The sequence below is a fragment of the Calypte anna genome, chromosome 12, assembly GCF_003957555.1.
Source record: "Calypte anna isolate BGI_N300 chromosome 12, bCalAnn1_v1.p, whole genome shotgun sequence".
In the NCBI taxonomy this organism is placed as follows: Eukaryota; Metazoa; Chordata; class Aves; order Apodiformes; family Trochilidae; genus Calypte; species Calypte anna.
The window spans coordinates 4,819,051-4,841,923 of NC_044258.1; the positions used below are offsets into that span (position 1 = coordinate 4,819,051).

The window sequence follows — 22,873 nt, forward strand, 5'->3', positions numbered from 1 at the left end:
GCTTGCAGCCCAATTACTAAGCTATCCAGTCTGATTTGTATCATTCATTCCTTTTCCCTCTTCATTGGTTTCTGTTCAAAGTAGTAACAGAATTTGTTATGGATACTTGATCCCTGAGGACACAAAAAAAGCAGCTTTACTGAATGCCACTTCTGGGCTTCACTATCAAGCTACTCTCATAGCTATGGATTAGTTAGTGGACTTGGTACCATAAGGTTTATGGTTGAACTTGATTTTTAGAGTGTTTTCCAACCTAAATGATTCTGTAATTCTAAATCATGATAATTTTAGGCTTTGGCTCATCTACAGAAAAATAAAGTTGTATATAGCTGTGAAAATTTAAATTTCTGCTTTACTGCCATATGTTAGACAAAAGTCAGAGAGTAACAGTCTATTTCCATATGAACCTGACTGCAGCACAATTGAAGGGATTAGAAAGAGTTTATTTTATACTTGGAAATACATAAAAAGTGCCACTGGTGTGTTAAAACAATCAAACCCTGCCACTGTCACATTTGAGAAGATACTGATGTGTTATTTCAAGTAAGTGTGATGAGACAGTACAGAAGAGAGTTTTTGGTGAAAGAATATAAGTGCTTCCTGGTTTTACAGCTCTTAAAAGGAACTAAGTATTCTATATTCTAAGTAATTCCAAGAGAACTTCTGGGGTTATTTTGGCTTTGGATGTTAGGATAGAGAAGGAAGAGACATACCCAGGTTCTGCCACATGCTGAAGAGCTCATACGCCATCATCACCCTCATATCTCCATATCTGAAAGAGAGGAGATGGACAACTGCCTAGTGGAACAAAAAACAGCAAGGTGGTGATGGTAAAAATCCCAACCATTTCACAATTAAGTCAATGTAAGATTATCAAACGACTGAATTAGGAGATCTATTCATTTATTTCCCAAGCATCATCACATCCCAAGTTCCATATTAAATAACTGGGACTTGTGGTAGAAAAAGCATTTTTGAGGTGGCAGAAAAGGCTGAGAACTGAACAAAAGATATTCGTACTTATCCAGGATTTTCTTCCTCTTAGCTGGTGTGGCATTTTCTAGCTGGAGACTTGGCTGGTTTATAAACAAAACTGCCAGGCTGAAGTAAGAATTCCACACCTGTGACACAGGAAGGAAGTTTTAAAACACTCTACTACAAGCAGTAAGTTTTAAACAAGTGCAGAAGACATAAATGCCCTTGTTGTAGAATGAGACTGTTCTTTTTTTTAATTAAGACCTAACTTAATCAGTATGTATCTTACTGAGATACTGTGCTCTTAAGGACACCAATGGATTATTTAAAACCTGGTAGGAACTAAAATTAGCCCCCCAGAAGGTAATGCCACCAAGCATTCCTCTTTGCACCAGAATTAAAAAGTTAATAAGCTTGGTGATTCAGCATGGGTTTAATTTGTTCTTTTCTGTAGGGTAAACAGATTTTATCCCTCAAAACACCTCAACCAACCAAGAGACTGGATTATATAAGGAATGAGAGCCCTGTAATTTAGTCAGTTTTCCCAAAGAAATGAGGCTTATGCTGTCATGCTGGGTGTACATGTGCCTAGGTATATGTCTGACAGCTTTTCCTTAGTAACACAGAACTTGTTACTCCTTTTCAGCTCCTTCAGACATAGTGAAAACACCCTCTAAGAAGCTGAGTTCCTCCAGGTTTTAAGTCAACAGCCAGAAAAAGAGCATGTAGGAGAGGGAGATCATGAATACCCCAACTGCTGAGAAAACACTGCCTGACTTTACATTTTGTTAGCCATGAATCTGAGGCCAGCATGCTTCATGAGCTCTGCTGCTGCTGGAGATACCTGGGTCCTTTGTGAGGGGCTGTTTCCTTGATTTGATCTCACTGCATCTGTTCTACTTCCCCTCAATTCCACTGAAGATTCAAATTTCTGTTTTCTCAGGTCATCTTCCTGACAGATACTCACATAAATGCTGCAGATACAACCAGCTAATGGGGAGCACAGCTCTTGCTGCTTTGTTACTGCTAGTTTAAAAGATGTCATAACATTGTCTCAGGGTCAGTCCTTACTTTAAAATCAAAGTCCGTTTCCGTGAAATTCTTATGGAGTGCAGATGACAGGTACTGAACTGTTGTAACTATGATACTGCAGTCAAAAACAACAGAAAAAGAGAACAAAAACAGAACATTTCAGTGTGGAGTATTACACAATACAGTCGTTTGTGGTGCTGATTTTACATGCCATCACTGCTAGATTTGCATAGAAGCTACCCCTCTTGCTGAGTTTTAATACACAGTCTTTACTGTGATACAAGATTAAGAATTTTCATCATTATTGTAATTTGGAATTTACTCAAGCACTTAAAATCCTGTCTCTTTTTGCTTGGCTTGGCCACACTACCTCCAGCAAAATTCAGTAATTCATTCAACTTTCTCCTATTTTAAGAAAAATACTTTTTTTTTTTTTTTCTTCCAGAGAAGAGTAACTAAAAGTTTGAGCTATTATTCTTGGCTATACAATGGTCCTTTACCTGGCTTGCACTTCACTCAACATATTTGTAAGTGGTTTTCCAATGCTGCACTTCCTGGTATTTTTTGTAGGTGGCTAAATGCATCTTAATGAAAGGAAATCAGGCATGTGATAAATTCAGGAATTAATATACTGCATGTGGATAAGACAACAATAGCATCAAAAGAAACAGTACATCTTTTATTCACAAGCTTTACTTCCAGTAACACTGCTAAACATACCCATCAATCTGAAGGTTTATGGCAAAATTGTGCCAAAGGGAACTAGGTAGCCTACAGCATCTGAGGTAATGACTCTTTCATGTGCATTTTTCTTTTTTTACAGAAATTAATTTAATCTTTGTGCATGAAATACTGAAATGCACTGCTTTCATTTCTCATTAGCACTGTGAACTCGCAGGACGTGCAGCTCAGCACACAGCAGTCAGCCTGCAGGAAAACTTCCATGCTTTCTTCTTCTAATGGGGACCCTTCCAGTTGTCACTTAGTCTGGAGAAATTGTACAGCTAGTTTAGGTAAGTACACCAGTAAATAATTCCAGCCACCCTGTGTTCAACACACTGCTGCCATTTCAAACAGCGTAGTACTTAGCCATCAGAAGCAAGGCAATTATATAAAATTAAGCATTAAAATGGTAGGACAACTTAATTCAGAAACAACTCTCTGTGTCAAGATTTGGTGTCATCACTAGGGTCTGCTCTCTTATGAGAAGTGGGAGCTATTTAATGTCATAAATTCCTGTCTCTTAATACCTCATGGTGCAGGTAGCTGTTCCTTGCCATGTGTTATCATAGCTGCTGTGCCCCTCTTGCCCTCAAGACAGTCACTTCAGCTTTGGGTTCACACTCAGAACTCTGATACCTGTGCATAGTTTAAGAAACCAGACAAATGTCCTGGTTACCTCCAGAGTGTGAAAATAACAGGAGAAGGAGGATGAGCACTCCAGAATTCCCATCCTGATCAACACATCTCAGTCTGATGGATCACACTGACTGCATCACAGGTTTTACCTGCCCAGCTAAGGAGAAAAAATTTTGACATGGAATGTCAACAGTTCATATCTGTTTCTCCACTTACTTGCTAGTGAGCAACCTCATCACCATCCAGTCTCGAGGAAAGACACTCATTTTCATCAGGTTCCGAAATACACAGAAAATCTTCAGGAGGAACTCCTGTCACATAAGGAAAAGAATTTAAAAATCACCAGCAGCTGCAGAATAATTTATTTTCTTGACTATAAAACAGTGAAGCCAAGTGTGCTCCACTTGAGCTTTGTGTCACAAGGCCACTCACCTGAAAGCAAGGGAACAGCATATATTGGGAAATGGCTCTAATAATTGTGCATGCATCTAATGCACACCATGGAAGCTGCAGCAGTCTTTCAAATCTTAACTACAGTGAGATGAAAAACTTCCTTATGTTCCTAATTGTATATGACTCTCATCATCTAGAGTTACAGTGTCAATTTGTAGCTATTTTTGGATATACTGGGATCATAGTAATTTACTTATGCATCCAGTTAATTACTGTACTGTGTATGTCCAAATTTTGTTGTCTTTATGTCACAAATTTGACAAAACCCCCAGAGACTCAAACCTAATGGAACACCTACATACACTCAGAAAAAGTAACAGAAAACCCCATTTCTGGCAATATGCAGGAAAACAAAGATCTCTTAAATACATTTAGCTGAATATTTGCTTTCCAGATAATTCCCTAAACCTGAGGATATTTGGGTTTTTTTTTCCTTACCGGCACCTCTAGGTCTATAAAAAACAATGGCTAGGTTAAAATGCCAAGTTGTTGGCTTTGAAAACTATGATTTTATTGTTTGTTTTTTCATCTACAGAAAATCAAGATAGCACAGAAAGTAGGAGTGCAGAGATTCTTTAAAACTGTCCATTATGCCTTAATTTAGAGGTGGGGATGATTAATATTGGTTCAAGTGAGCAAAGGGTAAAGCAGCAGAAACTTCTTGACTTTTGCTCTCCTTTTTCCCTTGATATAACAGTGGTAAGTGAACATAATATGGTTTTCCAGGCAAGAAAAACTACTGGAAATACTACTACAGCAATATTTGAAGGAAAAAAAAAGTAATATATTTTGTTAGGTCAACTGGTAGTTGGGAAAAGAGTTGGGTATAAAAATCTTCAGCCTCTGTAATACTCCTGAACACATCCTTAATATTGTCAGAGATATAAAGGTGTTTGTTCTTACAGTTGTAAAGACAAATTCCAGTTCAATGACAAACCTCTTCATTGGTCTGACACATGAATTATAATTTAGATAGCTTTTTAAAATACCCATTAAATTAATATGAATTATTTACCAAATAATCTTCCTATAAGCAATTAAAAAGTTACCTAAAAGGTAGTAACCTCAGATAACTACCAACCTGAGATACTTAGAACCCTGAAATCCAGGGGTAAGAATTCCATCATCCCAAATTTATCTTCCTGATTTATTCAGCCTCTCTATATGCACATGAAATATTTAGAAGCTGAAAGTCTATTCAGAAAGGATTTCTCACTGTTTCTCCATCTCATTTGTTAAGGCAACATTACATTCTCATTGCCCATATTTTGTTGAATGCCCTGCTAATCAAAAGCATTTTATATAAAATCATGTTATTTATGAAATTATTCTGCCTTTTAATCAGACAGTTGTCAGAGATACTGAAGTTGAGATAAGGAGCTGCTTTCTGATGTTTTGAGATGAGCCATTTCAAAATGTCAGGAGCAAAAGAGCCACCAGAGAGGTCTGCACCCCTCACCAACTCCTCTTCAATAAGAGCAATAATTTGTAAGTATTCACAATTTTGGGAAGCTTGCAGCAAGTGAAGTAGTAAGGTTACTGCTTGCCCAAAGTTTATTTTATCTGCTAGAGATATCTGTATGCCCAAAAGTGCCTGAAATTTAATGAAGTCAAGGCTTTTTGTAAGTAAGCTCCAATGCACAATGAACATCTACTAAAATGTTACAGAATGACTGATTTAAATTCAGATTAAAAAACCCCCTCATTCTCTTGACTGTGTTCTATATGCTACAGCAATGATACCCTTTTTTTCTGTCTAAGAACATCTATCTTGGGACTTCGTTTGCTTTTCTGAAATCAATGCCCCGTGGTCTTAAATTTGTATAACACAACACCTGTTATTAAAAAGGTGAAAGGACAGCCCCTGAATAGAGTGCCAGTGAATGGATGATGATAGCAGAGCAAGTCATGCTACAGGGATTCCCCTCTCCTCTCATGCTGAGTGAATCACCCGACAGACAGGATGCTCTCTTGTACCTTTAGTTCATCCTTGCTTTGGAAGTTGTCCAGTAAATGCTGGAAATGAGTGTCTGACATCTGACGAAGCAAAGATAAAAGGCAGGAGACATATTCTCCCTGTTGACCAAATGGAAAAACTATTTCACTCCATCTGGAATTTCATAAATATAAAACTCAAGCTGGGGTAAGGTATAAAGGGAGGGGTCTGAAATGGCCCCAATGCCTATGAGAGGAAAGCTGACATGCAGAGAGATTAAAAATACTTCATGTTAACAGTTCCTGAAGTACTGCTCAGACACAGGAATACACCTCATAGAGGGTCTTCCACAGATACCAGTTTTAAAGGTCTTCAAACCAGTCTTGTTGTCAACTCAAAAATAATTTGAAATTATTAATACAGACATTAATGAATCACCCTCCAAGCATGCAGGTTCTGACAGTCACCTTGTTCAGTTACTTAATATACTGTGTCTATCAAAGATGTGACTGCAGCTCAAGCAGACATACAAGGAATTATTTAAATTAATTGACTCAAATAGTATAGCAATGACAGCTGCCTGGGTCAGTATGGGCTACAAAAGGTGTTTAGAATCTTGTAAATATTTGCCTTGTTAGTGTTCACTGCTGTCATAGCTACAGTACTAACAGTATTCTAACAGGATATTCTGCATACAATGTGTGTAAGCCTACATGAGCTACAGTTACATTTCTGGCCTGCAAAGCAGATGCACCCTAACCAGTTACCACAGTATCCCAAAGTGTTTTCCAAAGATGAGCTCCCCCATTTTACATATCTGAAAGTAAACACAGAGAAGTTAAGTAATCTGTCCAAGATAACAAGCAAGGCAGTGCCAAGAACGTAAGGAGTATGTCATTTGACTGCCAGTCCCTTGCAAAACAGTATTTTTTTCTGTGACAAGGAGCAATTGATTTGGAAAAAAATACAATCTGCTTCCTGTGCTGTGAAATATAAATTCAGAAACAAATACAAGGGGACTTTATGCATGGGTCTGTGCATTCCATATTACTTTTTTTTTCCCTAATTGATACAAGAATCTATCCATAAGCTCTGACATAGATTGTTCCAATAAACTTTACAGGGCTGAAACTCATTAGGAAAAAATGTGTGCTCTTTTGTGTGAGGTGATAAATAACATAAGTCAAACTGTGGGAGTGAAAGGATTGAGAAGCTGCTGGACAGTTGCAAGCTAGGACCTTTCTTGTTCTGTATCAAAGAACATGTCTGAAAACTACTAAATGCTTTGTTCTGTATTAGAATTCTATCATTTGTTAGTTTGTGTGAGTTAACACAGAAAGATCCAGTCTTTCCTTTTGTGTGAGCAGGGTATCTCAGTGCACATCTGTGCCCAGCAATATCTCTGAGGTTTCAGCCATTTGATAAAAAAAGCAAGTCTGAAAAAAAGAATGTTCTGAACAACAGCCTAACATTATACATTGTGCAAAAGATGCATTAGACTCTGACAAGAAAAAATAGACTAAAATAGGCTAGACAAGAAAAGGGTCACTTCCAGACAAGAAAACATTCAAAGCACAAGATTTATGTTCTTTTTCTCCTCTTCCATTGCATGTCAAAGGAAAAATTTCTTCCCCTAGGGTTATGCTGGCAGTCTGGACAAGGTGGTGGCTTTTACCTCTTCTTTTACCAAGCTCAACAGCTCACTTGACTTAGGATCTGTTAATTTCTTTTGAAAATGTTGTTTCATTTGCATGAAATACTCAGTGAACCTGGAGAGAAGCTCTACAGAGGATTAATAAAGGGACTTATCCACTGAGAATGACAATATTCTCACTCTTAGGAATCAGCCTGATACTCATCCAGCCCTTGGTGATACCTGTCTGGGGAGAAGCCCATGGCAACTACCTACCCGCAGATGCCTCAAGCTCTACACAGTAACTCTCCCTCACAGCTGCAAAGGCAAACAAGAAAATAACCTGGAAATCCACAACAGCTTCCTGAGCTCCACTGCATCCGGCAGCCCTCACTACAAACTGCTCAGAAGAAAGGGATTTGTGGCTTATTAAGGGACAGAGAAGAAGCCCTCGGCATTCATGCAGCAGAGATGATAATGAGGTGCTGGTGGTGGTGAGGGACTGAGCCAAAGGTTAGAGAAGCAGGAAATAGAAACTGATTGTTAGTTACTAACAGTGATTTCTGCTGTGCACTGCGGGCAACGCTGCCCTCTTACCGCCTCCTGAGACTGCGATTTACTCATGATTGTAAGCAGAGTTTGTAAAAGCACATCAAGGAGGCTCTCCACCATCATCTCAACTTCCTCCACGACATCTCCCTCCTGTAGTAAATGGTAAGCAAACAGTTAGAAACTGGAGGGTACAGAATTAGCAAAGACAATTCTGCTGGGTCAGCCATACCAGTCAGCCACCTCTGTCATGGAGGTGCAGAGAAGTAAAACCAAATTCCTCACTGGTACCAGATACTGTTGTGTATTACCTTCTCAGCCTCTGATGGGAACATTCAGGGTCACAGCCTTAAAGGTAAATCTATAATCAAAGGTCTGCATACACTCTAGAACACAATGGGATCAAATTATGTTCAGAAACCTTTATTCTATGGCAGCATTATTTTGGCTTATTGCCCTGATACCTTTCATGTCACTCCTTTCACACAAAACTAACTGGTAATTGGAAATACTCATTGGTATGAATTCTATATTTAGCACCATGAGCTTCCCCTTCTAGTATCAGATGGGGAAACTTCACCACCCTCTGTGAGTGTTGCTTTAAATGATCAAGTTACCATTTGACATCAGAGTATTATGATCATCAGAGCTGGGTGGTTAAACTCAGCAGCAATTTCCAGAAGGAAGCGTGATTTCATTGATTGGATAATTTTAGAGTATTCTCTTAACATGAATCACAAAATGCTGGTTACTGTCACTTGCAGAACTGCAAGTCCTAGAGCCGTGTAGAGCTTTTGAACTTAACAGACATCCAAGTTCTGGGCTTGGATGAAGAAAATAAAACAGTGTCAAACCCAGTAAATGCATATGCTTTTTCCCTCTTAACAGCAAGAACACTGTGTAATCGGACTGCTCTGAATCACACACACAAAGGCAGAGCCTTCATGTCAGATGTTCTCCTGCTGATGGAAACTTAGCAGAATTTTGTTTTCAAAAGGGCTTTTAAAAAACCTGTACTAACCTATACAAAAATCCCTCATTCTTTATTTTACCAAATCTGTGGTGCATTAAAAAAAAATAATTAAAAAAAAATAAAAATCAAACAGCAGATTACCAAAGAGCTGGTCTTGATTATGGAGAAGATACTACTGAGGATCCCAGAGCAGATGAGAAGCTCCTTCTGCTGTCGTAGGTGAAGGTGAATGTGGTGAAGAACCACAGGTAACAGGATGCGCCGGGACTCTGAAAGAAAGAAAATGAAATCACAGTTCTTCCAAAAGAGACTTAAATTTAAGCCATCCCAATCAGCAGCCTTTTGGTATCCAAACCAGCCTGCAGATATACAGCATGTTTGATTAGTTGATGCAACTTCTGCAGTATGGCTGTACAGCAAGAAGTACACTTCTGAGAACTGTATCTAATGAATTATAAGTGCTTCTAGTTTCAGAATTTCAGAAATGCAGTATAGAGGACATTCTCAACAGCAATACAGCTTGGAAACAACAGTTGTGAACTGACACTTTCTAATGTTGATTTCCACTGTGCAAACATGGAAGCTCTCATTTCATGGAGCTTTCCAACTCAACTGTCATGGCTAATAGAGCTTCTCCAATATAAGGTTCTTGAAAACTGGCTAATTCATCTCCTTTAGCTGCCTTACAAACGTTGACCTTATTAAAGAAAGCAGGTAGTAACTGCAGAAAACAGTAGCCAGGACAGGAAAAAAACACAGAGAAAAAGAGAGGCAAGATCTCAGAGATAAGAGGAAAACAAGTCATCACCATTATGCTGGGTGGAAAATGTGGCACTGTTGTCCCAAAATGTGGGATCTTCACCTGGTATGCAAAGCAAATTCACACACAGGGTCGAGGTATTTCATTTATTTGCAGAAAAGGGAGCTAGGTGGTATTTCACTAAGCTCAGCTCAGTACAAAAAGCTATGGCATATCCTGTTCTGCAAACATCAAGAGCCACTCAGTAGCTTACCATAACCAATCTCATCAGGTAATTGTACTCCTCACTCCCCACAATGCCCTTTTAAATCAAGGTGCATGCTCAGTGAGGAGGGGTCTTTTACTAGGGAGGGGGCATTTCTTGCGTCAGTGGTCTCTATCTTCCCTTCCAGTCCCTTGTCTCTGTTGAGTTCTGCTGACCTTATGCCTTGTGCCAAAACGTTTTCTTTGTTATCCCCTTAGGTTCCTCTTCAGGAGATTAATAATCATTGAAGTATCCAAGCCAGAGTACTCCTATCTGAATTCTTGTTTTTCTAACTCTTCATGTAACTCCTCAAGGCTGTTATACAGCCCTTTATCAGCTTCTGGAATTCCTTGACCAATCTTAGCTTTGTCATCAGCATCTATGTATTTTTATCAACCTTCAGCAACTACAGCTTATGCAAGATGGTTTTATAAACACTTATAAACAAAGTATCCACAATGACTGTGATTAAAATTACCAAGATAACCAAATGACAACACAACTGCAAAATAAGGGCAACCTGTTCCTGCTCTTGGTTAGCAGCAATCTTACCCTCAGGCACTGCTGTTTTACCTGAGAAGGAGAAGAGGCGGCTGTCGACAGTGCGTGCAATCGACTGCAGCTTCACCACATCCATCGACTGCCCGATGTGCACTGTGCTGGGCATGCTGCCCAGGGTGCCCCTCACAAACTCAGCCACTTCCTGCACAGTGAACATCTGCAGCAGCTCATCAAAGATGGCAGGGAAGGAGTTCAGCAGAGCAGCCTGGAAAAAGTAAACGAAGAAACTCAAAATTTTGAATTCTGTAACTGTAGCTAAATCCAGTGAAATAGAAACAACAGGAAAACTGAATTAAGGGTCTGCAAGAAGCTAAAAACAGTGCAGTATGGCTGGTGTTAAAGTTTTGCAATAATGAAAGGTCACAGTGACCAAGTCACATGTATATAAAAACCAAGCACTGCTGCAGTAGTGAGTCTTACAGTAAGCTGAGCACATGCATACTGTAGGGCTTCAGAAGGCTGTATTTTGGGACATGGTTTATAAAACTGAAAAAATTTGTGCTACCAGAGACCAGGAAACAGTCTGGTTATTTTAATTTACTTTTTTCCAATTAATATAAAACTTGCTTCTAATTAGAGGGTTCCACACCAATTTTTTTGTACTGATTAACTAAGACAGTTTAAGCACCAGAAAATACTTTGAAATAAAAAACATGCTGACAGACCCTTAACCATAGCAGTATGTCATGTGACATTAAAATACTTCTGCAACAGGGGAGGGGTGCAGTTTCATGTGAAAGAGGCATCACATCATGCAAGTACGTGTGTACGTGATTCTTGCAATAATGGATATTTCCAGTGAGCTGGAGCTATCCTTGAAGGTGCTTCCTTAAGTGTAGAAACACAATCAGCACAACACCACCACAATCCAATTCTTCATTTCCTATTTCGCACTTTAAAATTCTTCAAAACTGTAGAAAATTCCATGCATTGCCCTATCCTCAACTTCCACAGACTTGATGTCACACCTAACAACTGCCACACACCTCTCATGTTTTAGAATTCTTCTCTTCCTTCCTGTACATCCCACACAAGGTCCATAACCTGTTTCCTAATTTCAACTACTTAAATCCCTCGATGGTTTCTTTCTTAACCTGCTGCACAGTCTGGTTTTGGTGCAGCTGCCTTCCTCCCACCAGCCCCAGTCCCCCCATGCACACACACTTCCCTTCTTCCTGTTCCCACCTCCCTTCTCTGAACCTCTCCACACAAAGCACACTGATTTCCTGCACAAGTTCAGATTTACCAGACTTCATTGCAAATCTGTTTAGCTTTGCCCTTCCAATCTCTCCCCTTTATTGGTACTTTCTTCTGTTCTGTAAGTTCTCCTTTTTCACACAGATGTTTCTGTTTTCTCACTGCCTAAACATTTCTGTACCTCTCCCATGATGGCTCTGACACTTGACATTCCTCTCCTAGTCCACAGAACATACAGCTTCCTTCTTTGCCAAGTCTTTCTTCCAAGAATCTTTCCCTTCAAACAGTGATTTCTATTTAATAGTCTCTGAGCAAAGTCTAAGTTATTTTTACAACTAGCACTGTAGAGCCCATTAAATTATTCTGAATATAAATTTACCTCTTTCTTCTTCGTGCTTGTTATCTCTCTCAACATCTTGTCTTGTTACAATCAATTCAGATTACACAAAACCCCACATAGCCTCCTGGGTGTTGTCACCTATTTGTTGCTACATACATACAATGTACTAACAAAATAAACAAATATGAATTATTTAAATAGCTCATGGTACTCTTTGAAGGCTATAGCAGCCACAAATCCATTCATCATTTTTATCTCTGGGATAATACAAGTGAAATTACAATACTGGCCAAACAAATCCTTGTAGCAGGTTTCCTAAACTTATTTCTAACAATGACTACAAAGCAGAAGGATGTCTGTGGTGATTTAGAAAATCCAGTAGCAGTCTAAGGATATGCATGGAATCTCTTCAGGAAGCTTTGGAGCCTCTTGAGGAACAGATAAGTTATTTCATCAGTTCCTTGAAGTGTCCTTTTTTGTACAACACCCTAAAATATGCTGAAACATTATTCATGTCATCAACTAAACTAATTGCTTGGAAGGAAGGACATAATCAGTTTTGGTCTCATTGCTGGAAAGAACTATATTGAGATATCTGTAATATCCTGTACAAGAGGACAAGTGTGAAGAAAATTGTGTTTGTTAGGGCCTCAAGCATTTCTGAAGATACTTGACAGTTGTCCAGATTTCCAGAACTAGTACCTAATCTCCATGGCTCTTCTGAACCATTTGATGTCTATAATCTTGTGTACACCCTCAGTGCTGTCTTTTCAGTGTGTGAATTCCATAAGCTATTCCATTAATCAGTGAAATATTCCGTATTTCCCAGGTTTAAGGTACCAGCCACTTAAATATTAAATTCCAGCTTCTATGCAGGAAAAAAGGGTTTGGGGGAGGGAAAAGGGATTAATCAGGAACATCCATGATGTAAAACTTGTGCAGGTCAGGGGATCATTACTTACAGAATTAAATGACGGCCTTGAAGTACCACCACACTTTTGTGGGGCACATGTCCCAGCTCCGCTCGCCTGCCCTCCAGGCTGAGAGGCCTATGGGGCAATTGGGATCAAGGGGCAACACAGTGGCAAGGGGGGAACAAAAAGCAAACTTTTCAAAGATTAAACAAGGACAGGTGTTGCAAATTACAGAAGTCCAAAACAAGAAATACCATAGTGAGATAAAGGAGAAAACAAACAAACAAACAAAAAAAAAGAGACAAAGAGAAAAAGGGAAAATAACCCCATTGTCACCTCTGATCTCCCCCTGTATTTGTGATCAACACAGAGCCCTAGAGCTGCCTGCACACACAAGATGCTGTTTCCACTCACTGTCACTTTGCCTACAAAATTCTGTGCACTGATTTCTCATGTTCCTGGCTCATCTTATTATACCCACTAATGGGTGATTAAATAAAAGATTAGAGCAGCTGTTCTCAGGGCAGCTTCTTAAGAAAGAGAGCACATTGCTGGCAGCTTCCCTAACCCTTGGAGTCACTCAGTTTTGTTGCAACGCTCACAACTGCTGCTTTGACAAACTACAGTCAGCTTTCAAAACATCTGTAAATGAGTGATTACAAATCACCTTCACCTTATCAAGAAGTTCTGGGCAGCCCATTTTGACATTTTATGAGCACACGTTTGACAAAAGCATTTTAAAATTTTAAACACAGAAGTACATAATTTAATACAGTGGTCTTTAAACTATGAAGTTAACAGCATCCTTACTCACTTTGAGTGGTATCCTTAGCCCACATGAAGCCTTCCTGAAGTCATGTGGTTCATATTCAAAATGATGTATTGAACGAGCATGGGTATCACAGTGTGCTTGTGGTCAGGCTGTGATTCAGACTGTAGTTTTTGAGTGTGCTGCTATTACATTTATCTGACTGAGCACATTAGTTGCACTTCTCTACTGTGGTGTTGCTGTGACCCTGGGTATTGACTTGAGCTACTACAGTTAAGGATTTAACTCTTGAGGCCAGCAGTAGGACATATGAATGAGAGATCTGAAAATGCAGTTTACTTGTGTAAAGAGCAAAAATTCTGTTTGCAGGTGACAAGTCACTTTCCTCTTCAGAGTCCGCAGTACAGCTCACTTGTTACCCGTGAAGTGGTGCAAAGCTCCTTCTCTAACAACATTAATGGGCTACATCACTTTCCATTATCATCAGCTTGTGAGAGGGGGGAGAACTCAACTAACCTGCAGAGTATGAGCCCACATACTCTACCAGTGCAGAAAACAGCTGCCTTTTGGTTTGCCAGGTAAAGTGTAGAAAATAGCAAACCTGTGTGAAGATGAGAGTCTCAGAGCTCCTGCTGTCCAAGCTGAGCACAAATCTGATGGACTGGAAAAGCTCCTGGATGCTGGAGCGGAACTGTTCCTCCTCCATTCCACAAGTAGCTCTGGAGTAAAGGATCCGAGATTGGACAATGAACTTGAAAAGATATTCCAAGGCCTTAAGGAGCAGGAAGGGGAAGGAGATTGAGACAGAGAGAAAGAAAAATAAAGGAGCTTTAAAGAGAACCAGGAATGCTTGTAAGTGCATGATAACTGATTTCTTCAGCTTTAGAAAAGAGAAAGAAAAACAGGTTTTGTAAGTTACATAATTCAGTTAAGAAATAGATACTCATAGGCAAGTACCCATTCTCAACCAGTCATCTGTTACCAGTATGTCCTACTAACAGGTACAGTATGCATTTAAGTCAAACAGACAAATTTGAGTTAGATAATTTGAGGAAAATCTTGGTAAATGTAAGAGACTTCCATTTTTCTCATGACTTGGCACAACGAATGTGTCTGAAGAATCTATTCACCTATATCTGTTCAGATTTTACCTTTAAGTAAATTAGCTAATCTAGATTCAGGTAAGTGGGCTGTGAGTGCAACAGAAGAAGGGTTACCTGGAAAAAAAGAGAATTTGCTTTTCAATATAAACACAACAGCAAAGATCAGCTTCATTTCTGGCAGCTACATGTACAAATAGAAATAAGTGCAGATGCAGAAACAGAAGAAAAAAGCAGCATGTGAAGCTCTCTGGCAGCCTGGAACAGTAGCAAGCAGCAGTACTGTAGTGAGAATCTTTTTACTTTTAGCTGATATTTTTTAAGTGTCTTTTTTTCATCAGCACACATGAAACCTGGAGAGCACTCAGCAGAGGGAGAATAACCAGCACAGAAGATGGCATTTAACACCATTATAGAAGGTGTGATGGATGCTGAAGGACTGGCAAATTGGATCTTTTTGTAGCAGAAGGGTAATTTGCTCTATAGCATGTCTAGATTAAGTCTGAATTTGCAACCTAAACATCTTTAAGTATATGTACGTGGCAGCAGTGTCAATGAAGAAAAATCATTTGTGTTGTGCATCTTTTAGCAAGCTTACCAATCTATCAAATGTTCTCAGAGACACTAATACAGCAATTTAATATTCCACAGCAGCAAGGCCTTTTGATCACTTAGTGAACACAGTTGTCAGCACTGAAACATACCAAACATCAGTGACATTCAGACTTCACTCCTTCCCTTAGTGCTAAACATGATACAACATTAAGGCAGGACCAAGGGAAGACAGGATACATGGTTCAATGATATCCTCAAAATTCAGCATGGGAAAGAAACAGGCTGAAGCTTCAGTACTTGCAGTCTGTACAGAAACATTAGTAATATTCCACTGTATTAATTGGAAAGTGTCCTTGTCTTGTTTCACTGTTTGGAAACCGAAAGTTTTAAAGACAAATGTTGTCCTAATCAGGTATTTTTGCATTCATAAGATGTCCCTCATGGAACCACTCTGTATCCACCAATATGCAATGTGGTGATGGAAGCCTGAGAATGCTGTAGCTTTATGGGTAGAGAATGGGAATGTGAAAACCCTCATAAAGCCATCACAGATTTCAAAATGCCATTGGTACTGAGAACCTTTTTGTTTTCATGAGCAATGGTGAATTTGGTAATCTGGCAGTACATTATTTATACCTCTGCACTAAAACATCTCCCAGTGAAGCCTCCTTAAACCAAAGAGCCTCATCAGGAAATAACACTTTATATTTCTGGATAGTTTCCAGACAAAGGTCAATTGGCTCTTTGGAGGGCAATATCTCTGCTGCTAACACCAAGTACACAAAGATAAGTGCTTGTACAAGCTGTTTTACAGGTTTAGTATAGACAACCATAAGTCTAGCCTGAAACCTCATAACTTTAATGTGAAGATTATGTTTTGGAATGAATCAGAGGATTTATGTATGAAATTCTGTAACTGTTCAAGGTGAAATGGCAGGCTTTCAGAGACATGCTGCATCCTTAGCACAGACAACCTAAGCTGGTGCCAAAGAGTTCAGTGTGTTTACAGACACGTGGCTGAGATGGTCAAAATGTAAACCAAGTCTTGTTAACACAGATCAACATTTGGACTAATTTTGACTCTTACTATTTACAAAAACATAGGTATGATGCATGTATGTGTCTAAAGACACAGAAGTGCACTGAAGTAAAATTCAGACCTTCTGCTATATTTAGCAAGATATAAAAAAAATCAGTGTCAAATTAAAGTAAGTTTCTTAAAAGCACAGTGTGCATGCACACACAATAGGTGAGCACACACCACTTGCCTGTGACCTAAAGACTCATAGTGCATCTCATGCTAAACTTAAATGCACAAACCTTATTTCCTCTCTACCAAAGAATCCCTAAAATCTGCCACTGGTACTCCGTGAGAGATGAGAAAAGAAGAAGTGTGAATATAGACAATGCATATCAAAGAAGTTAGAATTTCCACTTACTAATGAGTAACCTTCCTTTTTTCTCTGAGTGACTGTCCATACACACAGTCACTCTGAGCACAGGAACAGCACAACACTCACACAGGTTACCCAGGAGAACTTAAACCAGAAGACTGCTATGACAAAAGGAGCATGAGGTAGGAGCTTCTGTGATAACACAGGTTAAAAAAGAGCATAAATTTCTGTGGTTATTCTGCAGGTTTAATGGGTAAAGATACAGCTCAGAGACACAGTTGTCACTTGAGGGATTATGCTCAGAAAACATTTCAGGGTTGTACTGTAGCACATTCATGAATCCAGTGGACAGTCTTGGGAAAAAGGACAGCTACACATCTGGACTCCCCTGCTGTACAGATGAAATGCCTGTTGTGTTCCAGCAAAAGGCAAACAGTGATGTTTTGAGTATGAACAGATGAATCAACCTTGTACAGAGCTGAAAAAGCACAGATTAATTTCCTAACCCAAGAACCCAAAGATTACTTTAGGAAAGAATCTGGAGTATGTAGAATGGATAACCTTATTGTAAGCACACTGCATGTAAAGAGGATTACCTCTAAGCATCTGAATATCTTTCACTTTCCCAGCCAAAGGGAATAAAAGCCATTTTTAGTAATCTCTGAGTATCCACTATCAAGAACTGCTAGAAAAACATCTTCCTGCTACTGTCAATGTATTTTTTCTCCAGAGAGCAGCATTCTTGCTAAAAGAAGCACCTGCTATGAAGTTTTAAGAACAAAAGTGCAAAGGTTGTTGTGAAGGTACCAAGTTGAGTCCTGTCAGTGCACAAAAAAGACCTAGGGCAAACTTCAAGGCATCAGTAGTAAAAAGGAAGAAGTCTCCCACAGACAGGCTGACCAGGGTGGGACAATCAGAATTACATCAGCAATATTCTGGTCTTCTCAGAAAAGGCAAGACTGTAGAAAATGTAAACCACCAAATAAGGCAGCTACTTCTGAATGAGGTAATCAGTAAGTCCAGAGACAGGATGGTCTCAAAAGCAACTGACTGACACTTGTTTTTTTTAATTCAGAGTAAAGAAAACAACTTGGGAGTCCCCAGTCTCAAAAGGCAAGCTGAGAATGGGATTCCCAGTTTCTCATTTGGTAGCTCCCTGTCTACATGGCTCAGAAAACATAGGATCAGGTTTCTGAAAGAATCAGGTGGGAAGACTGACCCTTTCTGGGTCACTGACTCATGTAAAGCCCCATAATAATGGTTTTCCCTACCTCAAAGCCTTTAAAGAAATTTGATGCCTGTTCCCTGTGGTTCAGCTCCAGAACACTGATACAAAGATGTGACTTCCTGAGGAAGAACAGGGCTTGTATCTTCAGTAGGCTCCTCAACCTAGGGAAAACCCACCTGTGATTCTGCTCCTGGAAGGTACCTGAAGCTGAAAGAGCATCTCCTAGAGACACATTAAGTTGAGCCATGACTAGGAGGGAAGGCAAAAACTCAGTAGAGCCACACATGGACACTTTGTTACAGAATTCTCCAAGGGAGGCACAGGCAGCTCTATCTGGATGAAGCTTAAGCAGAACTTGTTAATAGAGGATAATAAAGGAACAGGATGCCTGATGTTCCTGCACAGTTAGAGTCATCCTTTTGGTTATAGTTCCTGCAGGTTTCATAGAGCAGTCTTGAGAGAGGGAAGTAACTTGAGAGACAGTCTCGAGCACTGCTTGATAATGCCAAGGTAAACGATTAGAATCCTATGAGACATCTGCATATCCATCATTTTATGTCACAGCCAGAAATGAAAAGCCTGTCTTTGACCCCAGCACCTGTGCCTAAGACATTTAAAGTAACTGCCTCTTGAAATACTTACACAAATGGCCCATGTATACATGAATATACTCCATGAAAGCCCCACTCAATTTCTCCACAAAGCTTCAAAAGCTGTATGGAGACATAATTCTTCCACTGTTTTCTGCACAAGAGTGAATCTCCCTTTAGCATTTTGGCACAATAATTAAACAGAATATCTGGTTAAACAAATAAGATGTCAATGCCAGACCACCCTTGATTTTATCTGCAGCTTCCCTGACCCATTTGTGCTCACAGATGGAACAGACACACAAACTTCCACTGAATACACACCCTCATTGCCTCCTGGATGTGGTCCTGGCGTACAAGCTCAGCTGAGCGGTCCATGTACCACTTCAGACATCGGATCAGTTCTCTAAATATAACAGACAGTGAAAAAAAGAGCAACTTTCAGCACTATTTTAAAATTAATCACGCAACAAACATTCTGATCATAGGGAGGACTCTGTAAAATACTCTCACTCCATTTCAGTGGTCAGCTGTAGCTGTCCTAGCTACTGGATTTACATTATATATACGTTTAAGTTTCAAAAACGGAAAGTAATTTCTTCTCTATAAATGACTTAGACCATGAAGAACACTAAAAAGATGTTATTGAAGAGAGAGCTTTGAGAAAAGCAAGTAATACAGTTCTTTTTGCATGTAATACAACTTTTGTTTTTAAATAAGAAATTGCCAATGTCCTCTGCATAAGAAGTTTTCAGATATTAAGTTCACAAAGAAAATACAAGCATCTGTTTTCCTAAGTACACAGTATCACTTGGATTAAAGAGTTGTATTAAAAGTATGTTTGATTTCAGACATCAGATTACCAAAAATCATTTGTTTGGTGTGAAAGAGACAAATATAATGTGTAGCAGAACAGCTTTTTACACACTGAACATGACTACTATGACATACTATGCATGCCTTCTAGTGTTGTATACTATCTACAGGGTTTTTTTACCTGCAGTTGACATAATATTTTTTCCTTTTTTTAATAATATAGACTATAATGTAAATGGTTTAAACTAAGAAAAACTACTTATATGCTGTTTTCATAGTTTATTGAAGCGAAAGACAGAATATGATCAAATACACAAAAGAATACTAGAAAATAAGGCAGCATCTTCAAAGTGACAGTGAAAATCAAGTTTCTGGTCTCCTGAAATGATTTGCCTACTTTGCAAGAGGAAACTACAATTAGCTCTGAGGTTTCACACAAGTCTTACATCCTAACATTTTTAAAACAAGAAATGCATATACTTGTGGTAGCTCATTGGCACAGACTGATAGAGAGTTGCTGCTGAGTGACAGCCTCTCTTCAGTATCAAAAGTAAGAATTTCCAGTTGAGAAAGGCAAGGTAAGCTCCAGAGTCTCCTCATTTTTAGCCACAGGTGACATTCAGCAGCTTTTCTCTATAACTGTTTTGGAAAACTCTCATGTGAGTAGTTCTACTTTTTGAACCCACTGCTAATGTGAAGGCTGTGGTTGTGATGTTGACATCATTCCAAAGCTTGCTAATATCGTCTCTGGAAGTGAGGGGTAAACAAAACCTACTTGTAAGCCAGTGCTCCTGCAAAGTGCTTCTGAATGTAAGTGTCCATCACAGGTCGGAAATGGAAATACTTGCTGTCACGGAGCAGATTGATGATGAACACCTGTGGGAGATGGAACAGTGAACCCACACTACAGGGAACATCAGATTGCTGCTCAGCTCCTGTCAGTAACTTCACCTGGGAGCAGTGCAATACAGGAGTTTCTTTTATCAGTCAATAGTTGTGTTATTAGCTGTTGCTGTTTGCTTCTCCCAGGTGGCAGCAAATCCTGCTGGCCTGGCACCCGCTCAGCCTATCCTGCCCTGCTCACCCAAGGTTATTGCAGAAAACATATGGCTGGACCCAGCTGAATATTTAATAATTCATGGAAAGAAAATACCAGCAACATGATACTAAAAAGCCTAAAACTTGCTGATCGTGAGATAAAGTGACAGTTCAGCAGCTTACCAAAGACTGAAAGACCAACAGACCATACTTTTCTGTGTTGTCATCCAAAACTACAAACAGTGTGTCAAGAATATCTTGTAGAAACTGAAATGACATGAATAAACACACAATTTTAATTTTACTTGCATTTAAAAGAATGCAATTATATGGTACATGCTGATATCTTTGTGAAACACTCAACAAGGACAGACTACTTCAGGTTCACCCATATGATGTGAGGGATTTTGATTTGTTTTTACTAAGAATTTTTTTATTCACAAGGAGTATTTCTAAACAGAAGTGACAGAGAACCAAACCAAACATGTACCACATGCCTGGTTTGTAAATACAACTGACTAAAAATGCTGCCAAACAACAGTGGCAAAACAACTTATTTCAGTCTGATATGAGCATATCAGACACTGTCTGACATCAAAATTAAAACTTTGAATCATACCACCTAATGCTCCAAATATTAAAAACTTTTGTTATGCAACAGAAAGTAAAGCTTTTCTAATAAGCATTAATTGGGTCAGGTTACATATTGCCAATCTTTTCTTTCATCCATAACACTGTAGCTTACTGAGTGCTGACAATTCAGTCATTTTCCTTCCTGAAAGCACACTCCTCAGAAAGAATAACTCTGAAGAATAATGCTGAATAGCAAGTGATTTTCTATGATTTTTTAATTATTCTAATTAAATTTCTCATGCAGAAAGCAAGAAATTAAATTTAACCATTTATCAAGTCTCTGAAAGGATAAAATGTCTTCTTTTCTGAATTACTGCATTCTGTTCACATCCCAGTGCCAAATGGCAGCTGATTTAGGGAGGGAATCAAGTACTTCTCCCCTTGGAATAATTTAATCCATATCACTTTAAGTTTTTCTCTACAAAAACCAGACACTTGTAAGTGCCCTGCAAAGAAAGTGTACAAAACACAGCATTCTTGGGTTCCAGTATTGTCCCCTTCTGTTTCTGTTAAAAAATTGTAATGAACATTAACATCCAAGATATGGCACCATTCAAATGAGTTACAGTGAATTGCTTTATTCAGAGACTACTGATTATGTGATGGGATTTTTCTCTTTGGTTTCTTCTCTTTGTTTGCTGTTACAAACTCTCTCACTTCTAGATTTATAGAAGTAAATTCTAAGAGTTCTCAGCACACCTCACATTATCTGAGAGGTATCTGGAAGGCACTTTTTTGCTGAGACCACAAGCATTCAAAGGAATGTTGAAGCTCCTTTGACCTAAGAAAGTTCAGGTTACCCAAAGGGCTGGCAAAGAGAGCAAGAGCAGTTACAAGACACAGTGAAATCCTCAGCCAGGTGTAGATGACTGACAGGTTAGAAATGCTGGAGAGCAAAAGGTGCTCCTGCCCAGTGCTGGGAGAGGAAAATGGGTTTGCAGGATGGTTCACTGACCACTGAGCAAAACTTCACTTTCAAGGCTTCACATTTCTTTCTCCTTTACACAGACATTTGGAACATATTTGCAAAACAGCAAAACAGATCACCTCCAGTAGCTGTTTGAAAAGGCCAAATTTTCTGAGTCAGCCCTGTTTTCTTCACTCTAGAAATGACCACATACAATTTCAAATAAAGTTCTTTAGGGAAGACTTGGAACAGATAAGTCTGCACAAAACACCACAGCTGGTGGCTGTCTACATCAGCAAGAGTGTGGCTCAACAGGAGTGGGCCTGTGGAGTGGAACACTTTGTGCTGAAGCCCTGGTACTTGCAGCACCAGGGTGAAGGAATTTCACTAAGGATTAGCTCTATTTTGATCCCAAGGACTATCTTCCTGTTGAGTTTCATGTCAAATAAAATCCAAGTTCATACAATTGAGAATTCACAGCACGAATCAAAACGTACAATAGGGAACATTCAGAAAGCATTGTAAGTCTGCATCCACTTGCTGTCACAGATACATCCAAAGACTGTTATTCCATGTAGTACCTTAACAATCTCCTCGCCACTGACATGTCTCAGTCTTCCCAAAATATCCATCACCCGATCCGGGTAAGCTTTCCACTTCAGTAGGGCAAGCAAATCCACTGCAGAACAGTGAGAGAAAGAGCTGGAATCCATATGCAGAGGGAAGAATGGCAACCAAAGATTCATTACATGCTATGTTATGTTATGCTCTCGCTGCTGTTCCCAGGAAAACAAATAATTAAGTAGGGAAAACAAGATGGAAAATAGGGAGCAAGCACTACTGACAAGGATACAAACTGAAGAATGTAAACGACTTTAAAAAGAGTTAAGGCTGCATTTTTCCCACATGTGACTTGA

The 22,873-nt window shown here is 39.2% G+C and overlaps 1 protein-coding gene across 1 annotated transcript in view; it reads right to left on the reverse strand.

Moving 5' to 3' along the window:
• The window catches only part of DOCK3 (dedicator of cytokinesis 3), a 183,891-nt gene that overhangs the window by 37,424 nt on the left and 123,594 nt on the right, over positions 1 to 22,873 (reverse strand). The window contains exons 20-33 of the mRNA XM_030458632.1: positions 22,538 to 22,635; positions 20,600 to 20,683; positions 20,154 to 20,254; positions 18,887 to 18,968; positions 14,297 to 14,467; positions 12,975 to 13,061; positions 10,488 to 10,680; positions 9,052 to 9,179; positions 7,944 to 8,090; positions 5,797 to 5,895; positions 3,583 to 3,677; positions 2,047 to 2,122; positions 1,021 to 1,121; positions 714 to 772 (exon numbers count right to left, since the gene is read on the reverse strand). Of these exons, the coding sequence (XP_030314492.1) occupies positions 714 to 772; positions 1,021 to 1,121; positions 2,047 to 2,122; positions 3,583 to 3,677; positions 5,797 to 5,895; positions 7,944 to 8,090; positions 9,052 to 9,179; positions 10,488 to 10,680; positions 12,975 to 13,061; positions 14,297 to 14,467; positions 18,887 to 18,968; positions 20,154 to 20,254; positions 20,600 to 20,683; positions 22,538 to 22,635 (1,521 nt within the window). The remainder of the gene's footprint in view (positions 1 to 713; positions 773 to 1,020; positions 1,122 to 2,046; positions 2,123 to 3,582; positions 3,678 to 5,796; positions 5,896 to 7,943; positions 8,091 to 9,051; positions 9,180 to 10,487; positions 10,681 to 12,974; positions 13,062 to 14,296; positions 14,468 to 18,886; positions 18,969 to 20,153; positions 20,255 to 20,599; positions 20,684 to 22,537; positions 22,636 to 22,873) is intronic.